This window comes from Capra hircus, chromosome 1, assembly GCF_001704415.2.
Source record: "Capra hircus breed San Clemente chromosome 1, ASM170441v1, whole genome shotgun sequence".
Taxonomy (NCBI): Eukaryota; Metazoa; Chordata; class Mammalia; order Artiodactyla; family Bovidae; genus Capra; species Capra hircus.
The window spans coordinates 37,036,328-37,054,665 of record NC_030808.1 but is presented as its reverse complement, the minus strand read 5'-3'; the positions used below and the strand labels follow the sequence as shown (position 1 = coordinate 37,054,665).

Below are 18,338 nucleotides of genomic sequence, written 5' to 3'. Positions count from 1 at the left end.
ATCCTGCTTATATAACTTATATGCAGAGTACATCATGAGAAATGCTGGGGTGAAAGAAGCACAAGCTGGAATCACAACTGTTGGGGAAAATATTAATAACCTCAGATATGCACATGATACCACCCTTATAGCAGAAAGCAAAGAAGAACTAAAGAACCTCTTGACGAAAGTGAAGGAGAAGAGTGAAAAAGTCAGCTTAAAACTCAACGTTCAGAAAGCTAAGATCATGACATTTGGTCTCATCACTTCATGGCAAATAGATGGGGAAACAGTGGAAACAGTGTCAGACTTTATTTTCTTGGGCTCCAAAATCACTGCAGATGGTGACTCTAGCCATGAAATTAAAAGACACTTGCTCCTCGGAAGAAAAGCTATGACCAACCTAGACAGCATATTAAAAAGCAGAGACATTACTTTGCCAACAAAGGTCCTTGTGGTCAAAGTTATGTTTTTTCCTGTAGTCGTGTATGAATGTGAGAATTGGACTATAAAGAAAGCTGAGCGCAGAAGAACTGATGTTTTTGAACTGCGGTGTTGGAGAAGACTCTTGAGAGTCCCTTGGACTGCAAGGAGATCCAGCCAGTCAATCCTAAAGGAAATCAGTCCTGAATATTCAATGGAAGGACTGATGTTGAAGCTGAAGATCCAATACTTTGGGTATGATGGGAAAAAATGACTCACTTGAAAAGACCCTGGTGCTGGGAAAGATTGAAGGCAGGAGAAGCGGACGGCAGAGGATGAGATGGTTAGATGGCATCACCAACTCGATGGACATGAGTTTCAGCAAGCTTCAGGAGTTGGTGATGGAGAGGAAAGCCTAGCATTCTGCAGTCTGTGGGATCGCAAACAGTGGACACCACTGAGCTACTAAACTAAAATGAACTAATACGTTTCAAAACATTGTTCTTAAAGCAGTTACCAAAGAAAGTTGTTAGATTCTATCTTAAATGCTTTCTTTTTTAAAACAGAATATTAGATTCAAACGAAAAAAGTTCTTCAAACGTGAAAATCACTTCGAAAAATTATAATTATGCTGAAACTACATGAATAAGTCTTTCTGGATTTATATTTTTATGTTGACTATCCCTGCAAGTACATAGTCAATATTTAAGATCATTATGCCATATACTTGTAAACAAGGCTTTAATTAAATATCTGAGGTAATTAAAGCCTTAATGAAAAAATATAACACTAGCAGGACAAATGAAAATCACAGCATGAATTACTGCCATGCCTGACAGCAATGCATTAAACATATTTTCAGAACAGAATGGGTTTAAAAGGCTAACATTCAACTATCACTCACAATTCTATGGAACTTTTAAACTCTGAATATGTTCAATCTAACATATACCAAAATGTACATGTCATTATAGCTTTTTAAAATATGAGAAATTATCATTGATTGCAAACAATTTGGCTGTGATGCTATATAACAACAGAGAAATAAAAGACTGTCTTCTGATTACTGATCAAATACATTAGCTCTTCAATTGAAAAAATAATATACAGTGTTCTTAGGTTTATATCATCTTGAAAGTTGACAGCAGCAATAAAAGCCAACATTTTGTCACTGAGCTAGACAGTTGTAATTAATAAAAGTAGACTAGGCATTTGAGTACTACAGACACAAAAAAGCCTGAGCAAATGCCTGAGACATGGTTTCTATCCCAAAGTGCTTCTCTTCTAATGACAGTGACTAAAATGTGAACAAATGTTTGTACACTGTGATACTATGAAAGCTTAAAATCCTTATCCATATACACAAGATGCTCAGGGAATACAGAGCAGAAGACTTCATTCTAGAGATACAGGAGAACGTCTGGGAAACTTCTTACACAAGGTGATGATGCCTCAGCTAAGTTCTTAAAATACAGAAGTTTGCCAAGGAACAGGAAGATGAGAACAGGAGGAAGCATGAAGAGGTTCTAGACTAAGAACACTGCCTGAGACACCACACCGCGAAGGTAAGAACTGAGTGCTGAGTCGCTAAATCCAGGCAATTAAGAACACACCACTGGAAAGCAGCCTTAAACAAAAGGAGAACATGCATACACACCACAACTCAATACAACCATGTATTGAATCTAAAGGGAACTTGACATACTTCTAGTTAAGAAGTACCATTAAATAGTTAACAACATGAACTTCCCAGAAGCTCGAAGTGATCACTTTACTCTCATTATAGCTATCATTGAGTCTTGAATTATATACCAAACCAGAAAGGCTGATAAGGAAAGGACTCTATTGTAAGAAGTGCAGTATGCTTGTACTAGTAATAAGTATCACAATAGGGATAATGGGTATTCTGATATATAGCCATAAACTTGGTTTTAGAACAACCTCTGTTCAAGCCCCAGAACTGTCATTTCCAAGCTATATGACCCAGACACATTATTTAACTTCTCAGAATTTTATCGGTAAAATGGGATAATAAAAATATCCATCCCATAGGATGTGGTGAAATTACGTAAGACATGCAAGTAAAGTGCACAATGCCTGTGGCACACAGTAAGTGCTCAACCTATACCTCAACCTATTATTACAGCATAAAATCCAAGACACGGAGTCTACAAAATGAGAGTCGCTAAATCCAGAGAGATGGAATGGGATTAAGTAACAGAGGAGGATTAATGGGTTCAGTTTTGCATATGTTGACAGAAGTGCGTGTCTCACACTTAAGTCTGAAGCTGGAGGAAAGATATGGACCAAGATAATGAGATTATTATACATGCTAATTAAAACTACGGGAATAGATGGAAGAGCACAGAAGAAAGAGCTAGGGGACAGGCGACACGGAACCCTAAGAACCTTTGAAGGAACTCTTACAATTGCAGCCAGAAAGAATTGAGACCAATAATGATGCTGGGATGGGAACAGTTTCCTGAAGGGTTAAGAGACAAACAATATCAAACACTACAGAGTTCTGCAAAATAAAGGAATCTTTTTGGTAACTGCCATCAATTAAGTACCTCAGAAATAAATGCTCTCAGCTTTTCACAAACCCTACAATACCAATGCTTTGAATTTATTTCATAATGTGTCTTGATAGTTCAAAGCTATTTTATCCTATCATCTATTTTCACACCATCCCTGAAAGCAGAGAAGATCAAAGTTACCCAAAGTTACAGTGCTAGTTAGTTAACAGCAGTTTCTATGGGAAGTTTAAATACAATGATTCATAAAAACAATTATTATTAAAGGGCAACTGGAACCATCTTATTTATCCTAAAATTTACCCACATTCATATGTATACATACACACACACAGATATACACCAGATAGCCAGGTTGTCTGGCTCATTTTGATCAAAATATTTTTTCCCCACGTTTCAGTGTATCACAATCATAACCTACTTGTTGGAGCTAAGACAAGGTAGATTAAACCTAGTATCACGTAGATTAACTAAGGTAATGAGCTGCATGCTGTTAATAAAACCTAACTATGATGCTAATGAAAAAGCTAACAATGACATTTTTCTGTTTAAAATCCTTAAACAGAATCAAGTCCAAACTCTTCCAGCCTCCTCTTCTGTCACTCTCCAGCAGGCCTTTAAGGCTGGGAACTTCCTAGGTCTTCTTGACCAGGCATGTTATCACAGCAAACAAACCTTAACTTTCTCATGTAACTTTTAATTTAGTCTTCTCAACTAGAACTTGTCTTAACTGTGCAACCCCAAGATCAAATGTGCTGAGCATACACCTTGTACTTTTACTGAATGAAACAATATAAACGTATTTTCTGATCCCTTAGCTTCTGATCCCTCTCTTCCCTGGGCTCAGTTGGTAAAGAATCCGCCTGCAACACAGGAGACCCCAGTTTGATTCCTGGGTCGGGAAGATCCGCTGGAGAAGGGATAGGTTGCCCACTCCAGTATTCTTGGGCTTTCCTTGTGGCTCAGCTGGTAAAGAATCCACCTGCAATGCGAGAGACGTGGGTTCAATTTCTGGGTTGGGAAGATCACCTGGAGAAGGGAAAGGCTACCCACTCCAGTATTCTGGTCTGGAGAATTCCATAGACTAGTCCATGGGGTCACAAAGAGTCAGACAGGACTGAGCAACTTTCACTTTATTTGATAAGTAAACATAAGTAAAATTAAAACATACACCTTTAAGTTGAGACTGTACTGTAATGGATTCAATTTATATAAATCTTCAAATCAAAGTAACAGCTCAATATTAGAGAATGTAATTAAAATTACCTATTTTCTTATATTAAATCGAAGTTTTCTGAGTAGATCTACATGCTGTGGTTTCAACACAATAATTAACAGTGAGAAATATTTTTAAAACTAAAATAATTCTGAGTTTAAAAAAAAGTAGGGATTAAGAGAGCCAAAGAGTTTTATATACATTATATCTCAGGGTCCTTTTTTATATAAAAGATAAATTAATATGCCAGAAATATGTCATATTATATTAGCATTTTGAACTTAGAAAACGTGAATTCTGAATCGTTTCTAAATAATATTATTACAATTTTTTGAACATTTTTTTGAACATATACAACTCTAAACTTCCTTATCTGTCAACTAAGGAAGACAATACTTCAAATGAGGTAATTATATAAAAGATATTTCTAACTTCAAAAATGTTATGCAAGTTAAAATAGAACACTGAGTAAACTAAAGCAAAATTTAACACAACAGACTGGTATTTATTACTTAAAATATTTAAAACTACATGAAACAATTAGCAAATAACAAATACATATGAAAAGGGACTTGGAAATACTGCCTTATGATGTATATGTGAGAAAACAAAAAACCTACCACAAAAAGAATTAATGAAATGAAAAAACTTACCAAACCATTTATTTATGCTGTGATTTTACTTTTCTATTATTTTATAATTACTATTTTCTGGTATTTTAATTCAGATTGTACAGGTCAAGATAATACTGCACCAAAATCACTATCTAAATTTATGAAGTACTAAAAATGGGACCAAACTTGGGGTCATATGCTACCTTTGAAGCTTGATCAAATGAAATTCTTATTGTCTGCTTGTTCATTTCTAAAATATCAATATAAAAAATAAAACCTCAACATAAAGGAATAGTGTAAACTGTGGACTTTAGTTAATGATATGTCACTATCTGTTCATCGATTGTAACAAATATACCTACCCTACTAATGCAAGATGTTAGTAAAAGCAGAAACTAGGAGGAGGGAGGGTGTAAGGGAACTCACTGCACTTTCTGCTTGGTTTTTCTGTAAACCTAAAATTGATCTAACAATAAAGACTATTTTTTTAAATCAAAAATAAAAACTAAAACTAAAATACAAAGAGGTAGAATCAGAATATCTCTAGATCCTTTTCTCTCCTAAAATTCTGAGATTCCTACTATGAATAAACAAGAAGCTGTAAGGGGATAAAAAAGAAATGTAAGAAGTTCCAGTTCTGCCATGACACATCAGATAATCCTTGCTAATCTGCATGTACAGCTTACTTAAGAAATAAGAATCAGCAATTTCCATAAATAGTCTAGGATTTACAGTTATATTAACTTAGACCAAGAAAGATGGTTTATAGGGTACTGCTTCCCCTAGCAGAGATAACATACCACATTACGGCATGTTTTACCAGATGCAACGCTGATACACAGAAAGCAACAAGTCACATTGCTTAGTGTGACATTTGAGTCTCCTCTTTTAATGTGGCCATGATGAATAACAATTTACTAATAAATTTGAAGCAAAGCTTTGGTAGGCTACCTTGTGACAATGAAAAACACAGATGAGTAAGAAACTACTTGCAGCTAGTGGGAAGTTGTAAGAGACAAATAGGGTGCAGAAACTTCAAAGATTTATCCATTTCTTCAGGAAAAAAAACTTACATCTGATGACCAAAGGTTAATATCAGTAAAACCTTGGGAGGCAAGCACATGAGTACTGATTACATTTTTCTTTTTGTTTAAATATTGCAAAAGATTTTTTACTATTTCAAATTATATTACATAATTCTTGCTGCCAAAATTGCTTCCTTTAAACTGATGCTAATTTTCTGCCCCTCTAGGTGGGCTACTCCTGAAATCATGCTCAGGGAAAATACAGGAATCACAAATTTCTTCAAGACCCAAATAAAATTACACCCTTTCCAAAATTCTGCTTGCAGTCCTTGCTAGGAATCTTAGAAATCATCTTTAAACTCTTACATATTCTATCACAGGGCTTCCTAGGTAGCGCAGTGGTAAAGAATCCACCTGCCAATGCAGGTTTGATCCCTAGATCGGGAAAACCCCCTGGAATACAAAATGGTAACCCAAACTAGTATTCTCACCTGGAAAACTCCACAGACAGAGTGCCTGGTGGGCTAAAGTCTAGGGAGCTGCAAACAGAACCGACTGAGCAACTGAGCACGTGGCATATTTTATCATATTATATGTAATATTTCAGCAACTAGATGCTACTTGGTATAAATAATTGGAGTTCTGAATATGTAGATGACAATATGTAAGAGTGAGGACCTGTTGACAGGGTCCAGATATTTACTGAGAACCATGGAAGTGGCCATAGGACTGGAAAAGGTCAGTTTTCATTCCAATCCCAAAGAAAGGCAATGCCAAAGAATGTTCAAATTACCGTACAACTGCACTCATTTCACATGCTAGCAAGATTATGCTCAAAATCCTTCAAGGTAGGCTTCAGCAGTACATGAATCAAGAATTTCCAGATATACAAACTGAATTTAGAAAAGGCAGAGGAACCAGAGATCAAACTGCCAACATTCGCTGAATCACAGAAAAAGCAAAGGGAATTTTTAAAAAAATCTACTTCTGCTTCATTGACTACGCTAAAGCCTTTGACTGTGTGGTTCACAGCAAACTGTGGGAAATTCTTAAAGAGATGGGAATATCAGATCACCTTACCTGCCTCCTGAGAAACCTGTATGCAGGACAAGCAGCAACAGTTAGTACTGGATATGGGACAACAGACTGCTTCAGTATTGGGAAAGGGGTATATCAAGGCTGTATATTGTCACTCTGCTTATTTAACTTCTATGCAGAGTACATCATGCAAAATGCTCAGCTGGATGAATCACAAGCTGGAATCAAGATTGCCAGGAGAAATATCATAAATTCAGACATGGAAATGGTACCACTTTAATGGCAAAAAGCCAAGAGGAACTAAAGAGCCTCTTGATTAAGGTGAGAGAAGAGTGAAAAAGCTGGCTTCAAACTCAACATCAAAAAATGAAGATGGTGGCATCCAATCCCACCACTTCATGCCAAATAGATGGGGAAAAGGTGCAAACAGCGACAGATTTTATTTTCTTGGACTCCAAAATCACTGCGGATGGTGACTGCAGCCATGAAATTAAAAGACGCTTGCTTCTTAGAAGAAAAGCTATGACAAACCTAGACAGGGTATTAAAAAGCAGAGACATTAGGTCTCTGCCAACACAAGTCCAACAAAGGTCCGTCTAGTCAAAGCTTCAGTTTTTCCAGTAGTCATGTACGGATGTGAGAGAAAGGAGGGTGAATGCCAAAGAACAGATGCTTTTGAACTGTGGTGTTGGAGAAGACTCTTCAGAGTCCCGTGGACTACAAGGAGATCAAACCAGTCATTCCTAAAGGAGATCAACCTGAATATACATTGGAGGACTGATGCTGAAGCTGAAGCTCTAATACTTTGGCTGCCAACTCACTGGAAAAGACCTTGCTGGGAAAGACTGATGGCATGAGGAGAAGGGGGAGTCAGGATAAGAAGGTCCGATGGCATCACTAACTCAATGCACATGAGTTTGAGCAAGCTCAAGGAGAAGGTGAAGGACAGAGACACATGGCTCGCTGTCGTTCACTGGGGTCGCAGACAGTCAGACACAACCTGGTAACTGAGTAACAACAACAGTGGCTTGTGTTCCGGATAAAGGCTGCTCCCTATACACAAAATAAATTTCAAGAGAGTCAAACGTTAAAAATTAAATTAAAACATAAAGCACTAGAAAAAAGTATAAGTGAATATAATCTTGGAGGGATGATGAATTTTCTATATATTACACTGAAAGAATGATACATTGGAATTTAAAAAGTTTAATTTTTATACTTCAAAAACTACCAAAAAATTAAAAACATAACAAAAGGAAAATATCCGTGATGTGTATTAGAGAGAAAGGGTTACTAGTAATAAACACTTAAAATCTCCCACAGAAATAGCAATAAGAAAATGAAACTCTCCCAATAGTAAAAAAGCAAAGGGAACCTCTGAGAAATTCTCAAAAAAAGTACAAATATCCATGGGGAAGTAATCAAGAAAATAGAAACTAACATATCCACCTTAACCTAGAAAAACGAAGAAGTGACAGCTCTTTTTTTTTTTTTTTTTTTTTTTGAGGAAAACAGCACTCTTACACCCTGGTGGTAGGAACAGAAATTGGTTTATAAAAAAAAAAAAACAAGAAGCCTGTCTGAAGAGTAATTTGGCAATATATATAATACACCTTAAACTTTTTCTATCATTTGATCTAGAATCCCAATCCAAAAACATTTATATAAGGATGCTCACCAAGGCATTTTTTAAATAGTACAACTTTTTAAACACTCTAAATATTTAATAACTGGAATGATTAAACACACATGGGTGAATTAATACAACACATTACTCTGCTATTATTAACAAAAAGATGTTGAACAAAAAATATGCAATGATACAAAATGATGTTAACTATGCATTAAGGCAAGATAGATAAATAAAAAGCTGTGAAACAGCACTCCATTATCTCACTACTGTTTAAAAATATTTACATGTATAGAAGAAATTATACAACAAAATGCAAAAAAGTGGTAATCTCTGGCAGATGAGATTGTGAGTTAACTTAAATTTGTCCCATTCTGCTTAACTGTGCCTTCAAGGTTCTACAATAAACTACAATAAAGTAATAAATATATTACTTTCAAAAACAATAAACACATATTACTTTTAGATGTTTTTAAATAACACCACCTCCTGTCCAGGAGACATCCTAGATGACTAGGGAAGGTGAATAAACATTACAATACACGGATAAGTAGAGATCAATACAGGGGGTTAATTAGCAAACACAATGCAAGGTAAAGAATCTAGCTGGAATGCAAAGAAAATTTCCTGAAGGAAAGAATCTCCCAAGTGAGATTTAAGCACGATGAGGAATAGGCAAAAAAATAAAAAATAAGAAGAAGGGCATTCAGGCAGGAATGTAGGAACTAAAAAATTTAATTACTCCAAATCTGGAATGACAGGAAGAAAAAGAATGGCTTATGATGAGTTCATATAGCCAGGCTCAGGTCAAGTCACAAGTATCCTCTAAGTAATAAGTTTGGATGTGATCCTGAAGGCAATTAGGAAAGACTCAAGGTTTAAAATCAGTTGCATACTAAAAAGACTATTGACAGTGGGGAGGATAAATCTGAGGGGAATAGTGGAAAGTCTGTCAAAGAGATCTGGGAGAGAAATAATGGAAGCCTTATTTTAAATGGAGCGATGGTATGGAAAAGCTGAAAGTGCAAAACACACAAGTGGTATTCAGTAAGAAGAAACCAAAGGACTTGATGATTTGAGATAACAAAGCACAAAGTGGTACCCAGGATTACTCTCGGCTTCTGAGCTGGGTAAGAAGAAGGCAGAAGCAATTCAACATGAAAGAAGACGTAAAGTTCACTTCTGGATGTGCTGCTATTGAAGATTCTATGGTAACGGGATATGTAAGTCTTCAAGTGGTGGTTAAGTCTTTGGGTGGGAAATAAGGACTTGAGAGTCAACGGTGACATGGTAGCTCAAGTCCCATCTTGTGAGACTGATCATAAAGAGAGCATACGTAGAAGAAAAGAGAGTCAAAGACAGAACCTGGAGGAAACTCAGGAATCAGCTGAAGAAAGACTAACTGGCAAAAAGAGACAGAAAAGGAAATAGGTTAAATAGAAAGGTTAAAAAAAAAATTTAAGAAAAATAAATCAGAGAATTCCCAAGAAGAGAGTGATCTTAAGTGTTATTTGATATCAAAAGATTGAAAAGTATCCACTGGATTTAATAACCAGACAACATCTAGCGTAGCAAGACAAACTGAAGGGTCTGGGTAATGCACGAAGTTCAAGAATGCATGAGAGGGGAGGAAACTGAGAAAGTACCAGTCATATGAGGTCAGGTGTTAAGTCTGGAGTAAAGGGAAGGAGAAAGGATAGTGGCTCCAGGCAAAAGATTGTTTAGAATGGCAGACACAGAACAACAAGTTCCTAGAGATGTCCACATTCTAATTCCCCAAGCCTGTGACTGTGCTAACTTACCTGGTAAAAGGAACTTTGTAGATGTGATTAAGCTAAGGATCTCAGATAAGGAGCCTATCTTGGAATATTTAGGTAGGCCCGATGTAATCACAAGCCTCCTTACTTAGAAAAAGGAAGAGGAGATCACAGAAGACAGAAGATGTTATGATGTTGGCCTGAAGATGGTAGAAGGGCGTCACAAGCCAAGAATGTAGGCAGCCTCTTTTTCGGCTGGAAAAGGCAAAGAAAAATATTCTCCCCTAGAGCCTCCAGAAGGTAAACAAGCAACCCTGCTGATCCATTTTAGATCTTTGATCTCAGAACTGCAGGCTAATAAGCTTAAGTTACTAAGTTAACAACAATTTTTATAGCAACTTTAGGAAACATTTCATTTGGTTTATTTTTTAGGTAAGAGAGGCTTATGTATGTTTACATACTAAGCAAAGAACAGAAGCAAAGCTCTGAAGACAGAAGAGAAAGATTTTGTATTTTTGATGATCAAACTGGACAATAAATCTTGGGATAAAAATTTAAGTTTAATCTTACATCCAAGAAGTTCTTTCTGTGATCTCTGGCTGAATGCTGAATGACTGAGCTTCACCAGGAAATGGGAAGAAATGGAATAAACAGAATTAATTTATTTCTAGAACTAGCTTTGGAAAAAGAACCCTTCTACTAACAGAAAGAGAGGAAGGGAAGGGTATTTATGCTGAAAAATGCAAAATGAATTGAGCAAGTGGTAGTTTAGTCGCTAAGTCATGTCCAGCTCTTGCAACCTCATGGACTGTAGCCCACAGACTTCTCTGTCCATGGGATGTCCCAGGAAAGAGTACTGGAGTGGGTTGCCATTTCCTCGTCCAGAATTAAGGAAAGTAACCTACTAATCAGCATTTATCTCCTAAGATCAGAGTTATTATTTACTGAGTGACTACTATGTGCAAAGCATCAAGTACTTGCATAAATTTTCTTTCTTAAAATGTTGCAAGACAAAAATTATGCACACTTTACTAGGGGGAAAGTGGCAAAACTCTTAGGATTCAGATGAAAACTTGTATGACTCAAAACACTACATTGAGAAATCTGGTAGATGCTACCATAACTCAGTGATTAAGGTTAACAGTACCAGTAATAAGACATATCAAAATCAGGTACCCCTTGATATAATGTACTGAAAAGGACATTTCACCTCCATGGTATTCCTTTACCCAATTATGCAGCAACACTTTTATCAAATCACAAGAAAACAATGCCAATGTGAGGGATATTTTACAAAACAATTGACAAGTACTCTTCAAAGTCTCAAGGCAATGAAAGACAAGAAAAAACAGGAACTATTACAAACTGAGAGAGAACAGAAACACAACAAAACAATGTGGAATCCTTGATTAGATCCTGGACAGGAAAAAAAAAAAGCATTAGGTGTTAAAACAAGTGAACTCAGAATAAAACCTATAATTTAGTTAATAGCACTGTACCAATGTTAATCTCTTAGCTCTGATCACTGTATCACGAACTCAAAAACTTAAAAATAAAAAACAACAACAACACTGATTCTACAGGAGAAAGTAACTTAATGATGAGTCTAGCTTTCAGTCTATTCAAGGTTACCTTTATGGAGCAGCAGAGCCTACGTTTAGGTTCTCTCTGGTGGTTAACAATAGTACATATGGTATTCCTGAATTCCCTGGCATTCTGGTCTGACTCCTGTCCTAGACTGGTGCTTGAACACTTGACCTCTGACTCCTGCCTTGGTCCTATCCACACATTCTGACTATGCAATCTAATCCCTGATTCCAATCTCCAGAATAATATGCTTGTTGGGAGAGTATCTAAGTAAGGACAAATAGGTAAATACAAAGGATGCATGCAAAGTCAGCAAAGAAACCTCAGAATAGAGTGTATTAATGATTATCTTCTCTCTTACACACATTCACTCCTCACATTTGCAAACATATCTTCATAAAATATAAACATAAAGGGGAATCTCAATAAGGAGCAGTATAGCCTAAAACGTAAAAACTACAGAGCAATATATCATAAAGCCACAAAATTGGATATATTTTTACAATCAGCTTGTTCATCTTCCGTTTGTTCTGGCAACTGGACTACCTGCTAGTATTGTTTCCTTATGGATTTGCAAAGGAGTAATCAAACTACATACAATACTTTGCAAATATTTACTCAGCCATTATTATGAACCAGGCATCAACAAACAGGGTACTTAAAACACAGGTATAACTCATTTATTTTTACGTTATATGACAGTCAGCTCTATCCAACATTGAGAGATTTTATTCATGTCCTTCATGTTAGGCCATGATCTAGATTAACGAGGTCCAATAAAAAAATATAGTGCAAGCCATATATATAAGGCTAGATTTTCTAGTAACTGAATTTTTAAAAATGAAAATAGAACGTGAAAGGTCATGTAATCACATTGGAAAAAAAAAAGGAGTGATATTTACCTTTTTCCTTCCTGTATAATAAATCTTCAAAATCTACTTTGTATTATACACTTTGCATGCATGCGTGCTCCATGGTGTCTAACTCTTTCGAAACCCCATAGACTACTGCCCCCAGGCTCCTATGTCCATGGGATTTCCCAGGCAAGAGTACTGGAGCGGGTGGTAATTTCCTTCTCAAGGGATCTTCCCCACCCAGGGATTGAACTGGTGTCTCCTGCTTGAGCAGGCAGATTCTTTACCACTGAGCCACCTGGGAAGCCCTGCTGCTGCTGCTAAGTTGCCTCCAGCATGTCTGACTCTGTGTGACCCCATAGACAGCAGCATCTCAATTCTGACTAGCCACATTTCAAATGCTCAACAGTCATATGCAGCTATCACTACCCTATTGGACAGCACAGATCTTGATAATATAAACAAAATAAACTGAGTTATAGGGTTAAATTTCAATTTGCTTTATTAATCAAATCAAATCCAATTATGTTTTCTACTCAGAAATCAATACATTCTCTGTTCTCTGAACTCTGTCCTTTCTTTAATCATCCCAAAGATTATTACATTACAGCTACTGAGAGAAGCAAACACAAAGAATAATGAATTAAATTGAAAGCATATTTGCAGTGAAAGGTTTTTGAATCTTTTTAGTTAAAAGGACACATGCTACTACTGTGCTTTCTTAGAAAAATAAAGCATATTTTTTAAAAACCAGACACGTCCTCCAGGCTTAGTAGAGACTGCAATCAGACCAGGATATGTTGAAAACAAATTAAATCAGTCTACACACCCAACACATCTTTGATTCTGGAAAGTTGATCATATCACTTATAAGATTCACATTCGTTTAAGAGTTAATAATGGGAGAATTCAAAAGTTTCATTTAAGACAAATTTCCAAATACACACATTTATTTTTCCTTATACGTACACCTTTTCATTCTTTAAAAAATAGTTCATCTTTATGGCAAATATGTATTTGAAATGTTAATGTTTTAACATTAATGTTTTTTAAAAACCCAAAACTTTTGCTATAAATTACCCTTGGCTTAATTCTAAAGTAGAATTATTTAAAAAACATTATTTATAAAGACAAACTCAAGGTTTCTTTATAGGTTGAGTAGATCAATTTTAAAAACATCATTTTCACTGACTTCTTCCTAGCACAGTGCCTGGCACGTGGTATTTTCTCAATAAATGAATGAATATCAAGTAGCGGGCTCTAAATATTAATATATTTAGCATTTAAAACGAAATGTTAAAAAAGCGGACTTTTTCAACTAAAGGGCTTCACTAGATTTCATGTAAAAACTGAAGCTACGCTACAGTTAGGAACACCTTCCTCAACACTCCTAGAGCACAGATATTATCACCCTCTTTTAACACGAGGAGGGTGGAGCCAAAAGTGGGAAAGTCATACAATTATTAAGTAGTGGAGAAAGATTCTAAGTCCAAGTCCTCAAACAAAATAGTGTGTGTAGTGGGAAGGTGTTTGTGGACTTTATGAAAAATATCTCATAATGCCCTATTTTTTAAAAAAAAAAATCCCATTACAAAAGTTTCAGAGGAAAAATACACAACGGATAGACTCCAATTCCACACACACACACAACACACACAAAACCCACAACTTTTTAAGAAATTAGGACCCATTTAAATTATAACAAGTATTACGGATTAGAACTTAACTGCAACTAAACAGAAAGGCTACGTCCTCCTATCGCTGCCTGAGGAGATAAATCAAACAGGGCGAAAGCATCCCTAGCGGCCTGCGAGAGACTTGAGCTGGAGGCCGAGGAGAGGCGGCGCCCCTTCCTGGGGGCGCAGCTGGCCCCCTCCCCTAGGAAGGCACCTGGCCAACTGGCTCCAGCCTACCTGACGGGCTCCCGCCACCGCTTGAACCAGCTGCAGCAATTGGCCATCAGACTGAACATCCCAGGCCGCTCCTCCCGCCGCCTCCCATCCGAGCCCGGAGCAGAGATGGGCCGCTAGTCCTCCTGGGCCGAGTCCTCGGGGACGCCGCCGCCGCTCCGAGGAGGCCCAGAGGAGAATGGGCCTGGAGGAGAGGCCGGGAGGAGGGTGAGGGCGGTCACTCTCAAAACCAAGCCCAACAACCGCGCCTACAGGCGAGCGGAAAACCTCGCTCCTCGCCCACGCAGTGGGGACCAAAGGCGCAGCTACACGAACCCCGACAGGCTTCTCCAGCTGCCAGAGAAAACCCTCGCGTCAACGTGCTGACGTTCCCCCCAGGCGCGGAAAGGCCGCCCCAAGCACCGCCCTTACACTTCTCCAATCACCGTTGGATGGCCCGTCGCGAGGCGCTCTCAGTGGCTGAAGAGGTCCGGCTCCCCGCCCCCACCGGGGCTGGGAGGGAGAAGGGGGAGCGGCTTGAAGAGAGAAGGGGAGGGGGAGGGGGGCAGGCGGTTCTCGTAGCTAGGCAACGGAAGCGTCCAGAGATGAGTTGAGGGATTGCCGACAGTTCTTAGGCTAAGAGGGATCTGTACACTTATCCAAACTATGTGATCGTGCTGCTCCTTGTCTGTCTCCAATCCCAGCTGAGATCCGGAGATCTCAGGTCTTGTGCATGTTTTATTTTGTTTCCTAAAGCAAGGAGTGGATCCTGTGTGATGCCAGCGGACACTGGCTGCACAATTACAGAAACAATACACTGAGACAATCAAGTTAAGAATGAGGGTAAAATTCGTTCGCTAACTACCCAATAGTTTAGATGAGAGTGACGTTTTAGTTTTTTGTTGTCGTTCAGTCGTGTCCGACTCTTTGCCACCCCGTGGATTGCAGCAAGCCAGGCTTCCCTGTCCTTCACCATCTCCTGAAGTTTGCTCAAACTCATCTACATTTGCTCAACTCAATTGCCACTGAGTTGGTCTTTTCCAATGAGTCGGCTCTTCGCATCAGGTGGCAAAAGTATTGAAACTTCAGCTTTAGCATCAGTCCTTCCAATGAATATTCAGGGTTGATTTCCCTTAGGAATTGTATATTGTTACATAGAATGTGAAATGGAATTGTATCATACATACTGTGTGGAGGTTATGCTTACAAAAGGATATGTTCATTTTGGAAGGTACGAAAAGGAAAAAGATGAAGAAAGTAAGATCTCATAAAGGAAAGTGAAGTCGCTCAGTCCTGTCCGACTCTTTGTGACCCCATGGACTGTAGCCTACCATGCTCTTCTGTCCATGGGATTTTCCAGGCAAGAGTTCTGGAGTGGGCTGCTATTTCCTTCTCAAGAGGATCTTCCCGACCCAGGGATTGAACCTGGGTCTCAGACTGAATCTGGGTCTCCCGCATTGTAGGCAGACGTTTTACCATCTGAGCCACCAGGGAAGTCCCCACTTAAAGATAACCAGTATTAAACTTTGATGTATGTACTTTCAGGATTCTTAGAGACGTAGATTGCTAGCTGTTTAGTTTCTGGAAGATGGAGATCATGTCGTTGTTGTCCAGTTGCTTAGTCATATCCGACTGTTTTCCACCCATGGACTACAGGACCCCTGACTTCCATGTCCTTCACTATCTTCCGGAGTTTGTTCAAACTCATGTCCATTGATTTGGCGATGCCATCCAAACATCTCATCCTCTGTCATCCCCTTCTCCTCCTTCCTTCAATCTCTCCCAGCATCAAGGTCTTTTCCAACAAGTCAGCTGTTCACATCAGGTGCCAAAGTATTGGAGCTTCAGCTTCAGCATCAGTCATGCCAGTGAATATTCAGGGTCGATTCCCTTTAAGATTGATTGGTTTAATCTCCTGGCAGTTGAAGGGATTCTCAGGAGTCTTCTATAGCACAACAGATCAAAAGCATCAATTCTTAGGGTCTCAAAATTCTTTATGGTCCAGATCTCATATCTGTACATCATTACTGGAAAAACCATAACTTTGACTAGACAGACCTTTCTCAGCAAAGTGATGACTCTGCTTTTAAATATGCTGTCTAGGTTTTTGCTGCATTCAATATGCCAGCAAATTTGGAAAACTCAGCAGTGGCCACAGGACTGGAAAAGGTCAGTTTTCACTCCAATCCCAAAGAAAGGTAATGCCAAAGAATGCTCAAACTACTGCACAATTGCACTCATCTCACACGCTAGTAAAGTAATGCTTAAAATTCTCCAAGCCAGGCTTCAGCAATATGTGAACTGTGAACTTCCAGATGTTCAAGCTGGTTTTAGAAAAGGCAGAGGAACCAGAGATCAAATTGCCAACATCTGTTGGATCATCAAAAAAGCAAGAGAGTTCCAGAAAAACATCTATTTCTGCTTTATTGACTATGGCAAAGCCTTTGACTGTGTGGATCACAATAAACTGTGGAAAATTCTTTAAGAGATGGGAATACCAGACCACCTGATCTGCCTCTTGAGAAATCTGTATGCAGGTCAGGAAGCAACAGTTAGAACTGGACAGGGAACAACAGACTGGTTCCAAATAGGAAAAGGAGTACATCAAGGCTGTATTGTCACCCTGCTTATTTAACTTATATGCAGAGTACATCATGAGAAACGCTGGGCTGGAAGAAGCACAAGCTAGAATCAAGATTGCTGGGAAAATTATCGATAACCTCAGATATGTACCACCCTTATGGCAGAAAGTGAAGAAGAACTAAAGAGCCTCTTGAAAACTTGAAAGAGGAGTGTGAAAAAATTGGCTTAAAGCTCAACATTCAGAAAACTAAGATCATGGCATCTGGTCCATTACTTCATGGCAAATAGATGGGGAAACAGTGGAAATAGTGGCTGACTTTATTTTGGACAGCTCCAAAATCACTGCAGGTGGTGATTGCAGCCATGAAATTAAAAGACGCTTACTCCTTGGAAGGAGTTATGACCAACCTAGACAGCATATTCCAAAGCAGACACACCACTTTGCCAACAAAGGTCCATCTAATCAAGGCTATGGTTTTTCCAGTGGTCATGTATGGATGTGAGAGTTGGACTATAATGAAAGCTGAACGCCGAAGAACTGACGCTTTCGAACTGTGGTGTTGGAGAAGACTCTTGAGAGTCCCTTGGCCTGCAAGGAGATCCAACCAGTCCCTCCTCAAGGAGATCAGTCCTGGGTGTTCACTGGAAGGACTGATGTTGAAGCTGAAACTCCAATACTTAGGCCACCTGATGTGAAAAGCTGACTCATTGGAAAAGACCCTGATGCTGGGGAAGACTGAGGGCAGGAGGAGAAGAGGACGACAGAGGATGAGTTGGTTGGATGGCATCACCGACTTGATGGACATGGGTTTGGGTGGACTCCAGGAGTTGGTGATGGACAGAAAGTGTTGGCATGCTGCAGTTCATAGGGTCACAGAGTCAGACATGACTGAGGACTGAGCTGAATTGAACTACGTTTGTCATAGCTTTTCTTCCAGATAGCAAGCATCTTTTAATTTCATGGCTGCAGTCACTGTCTGCAGTGATTTGGGAGTCCCGCAAAATAAAGTCTGTTAATGTTTCCATTGTTTCCCCATCTATTTGCCATGAAGTGATGGGACTAGGTGCCATGATCTTAGTTTTTTGGGTGTTGAGTTTTAAACCAGCTCTTTCACTCCTCTTTCACCTTCATCAACAGGCTACTTGCTATTTTGTAACATATTGTATTTTATTTAGAGAAATATGTAATATCTGCTTTTCTGTTATATT

General features: G+C 38.5%; 1 protein-coding gene across 1 annotated transcript in view; it reads right to left on the bottom strand.

Annotated features, from left to right (window-relative positions):
* The window catches only part of ARL13B (ADP ribosylation factor like GTPase 13B), an 81,591-nt gene extending 66,658 nt beyond the window's left edge, over positions 1-14,933 (bottom strand). Inside the window, exon 1 of the mRNA XM_005674807.3 lies at positions 14,571-14,933. Within this exon, the coding sequence (XP_005674864.2) occupies positions 14,571-14,629 (59 nt within the window). The 5' untranslated portion in view covers positions 14,630-14,933. The remainder of the gene's footprint in view (positions 1-14,570) is intronic.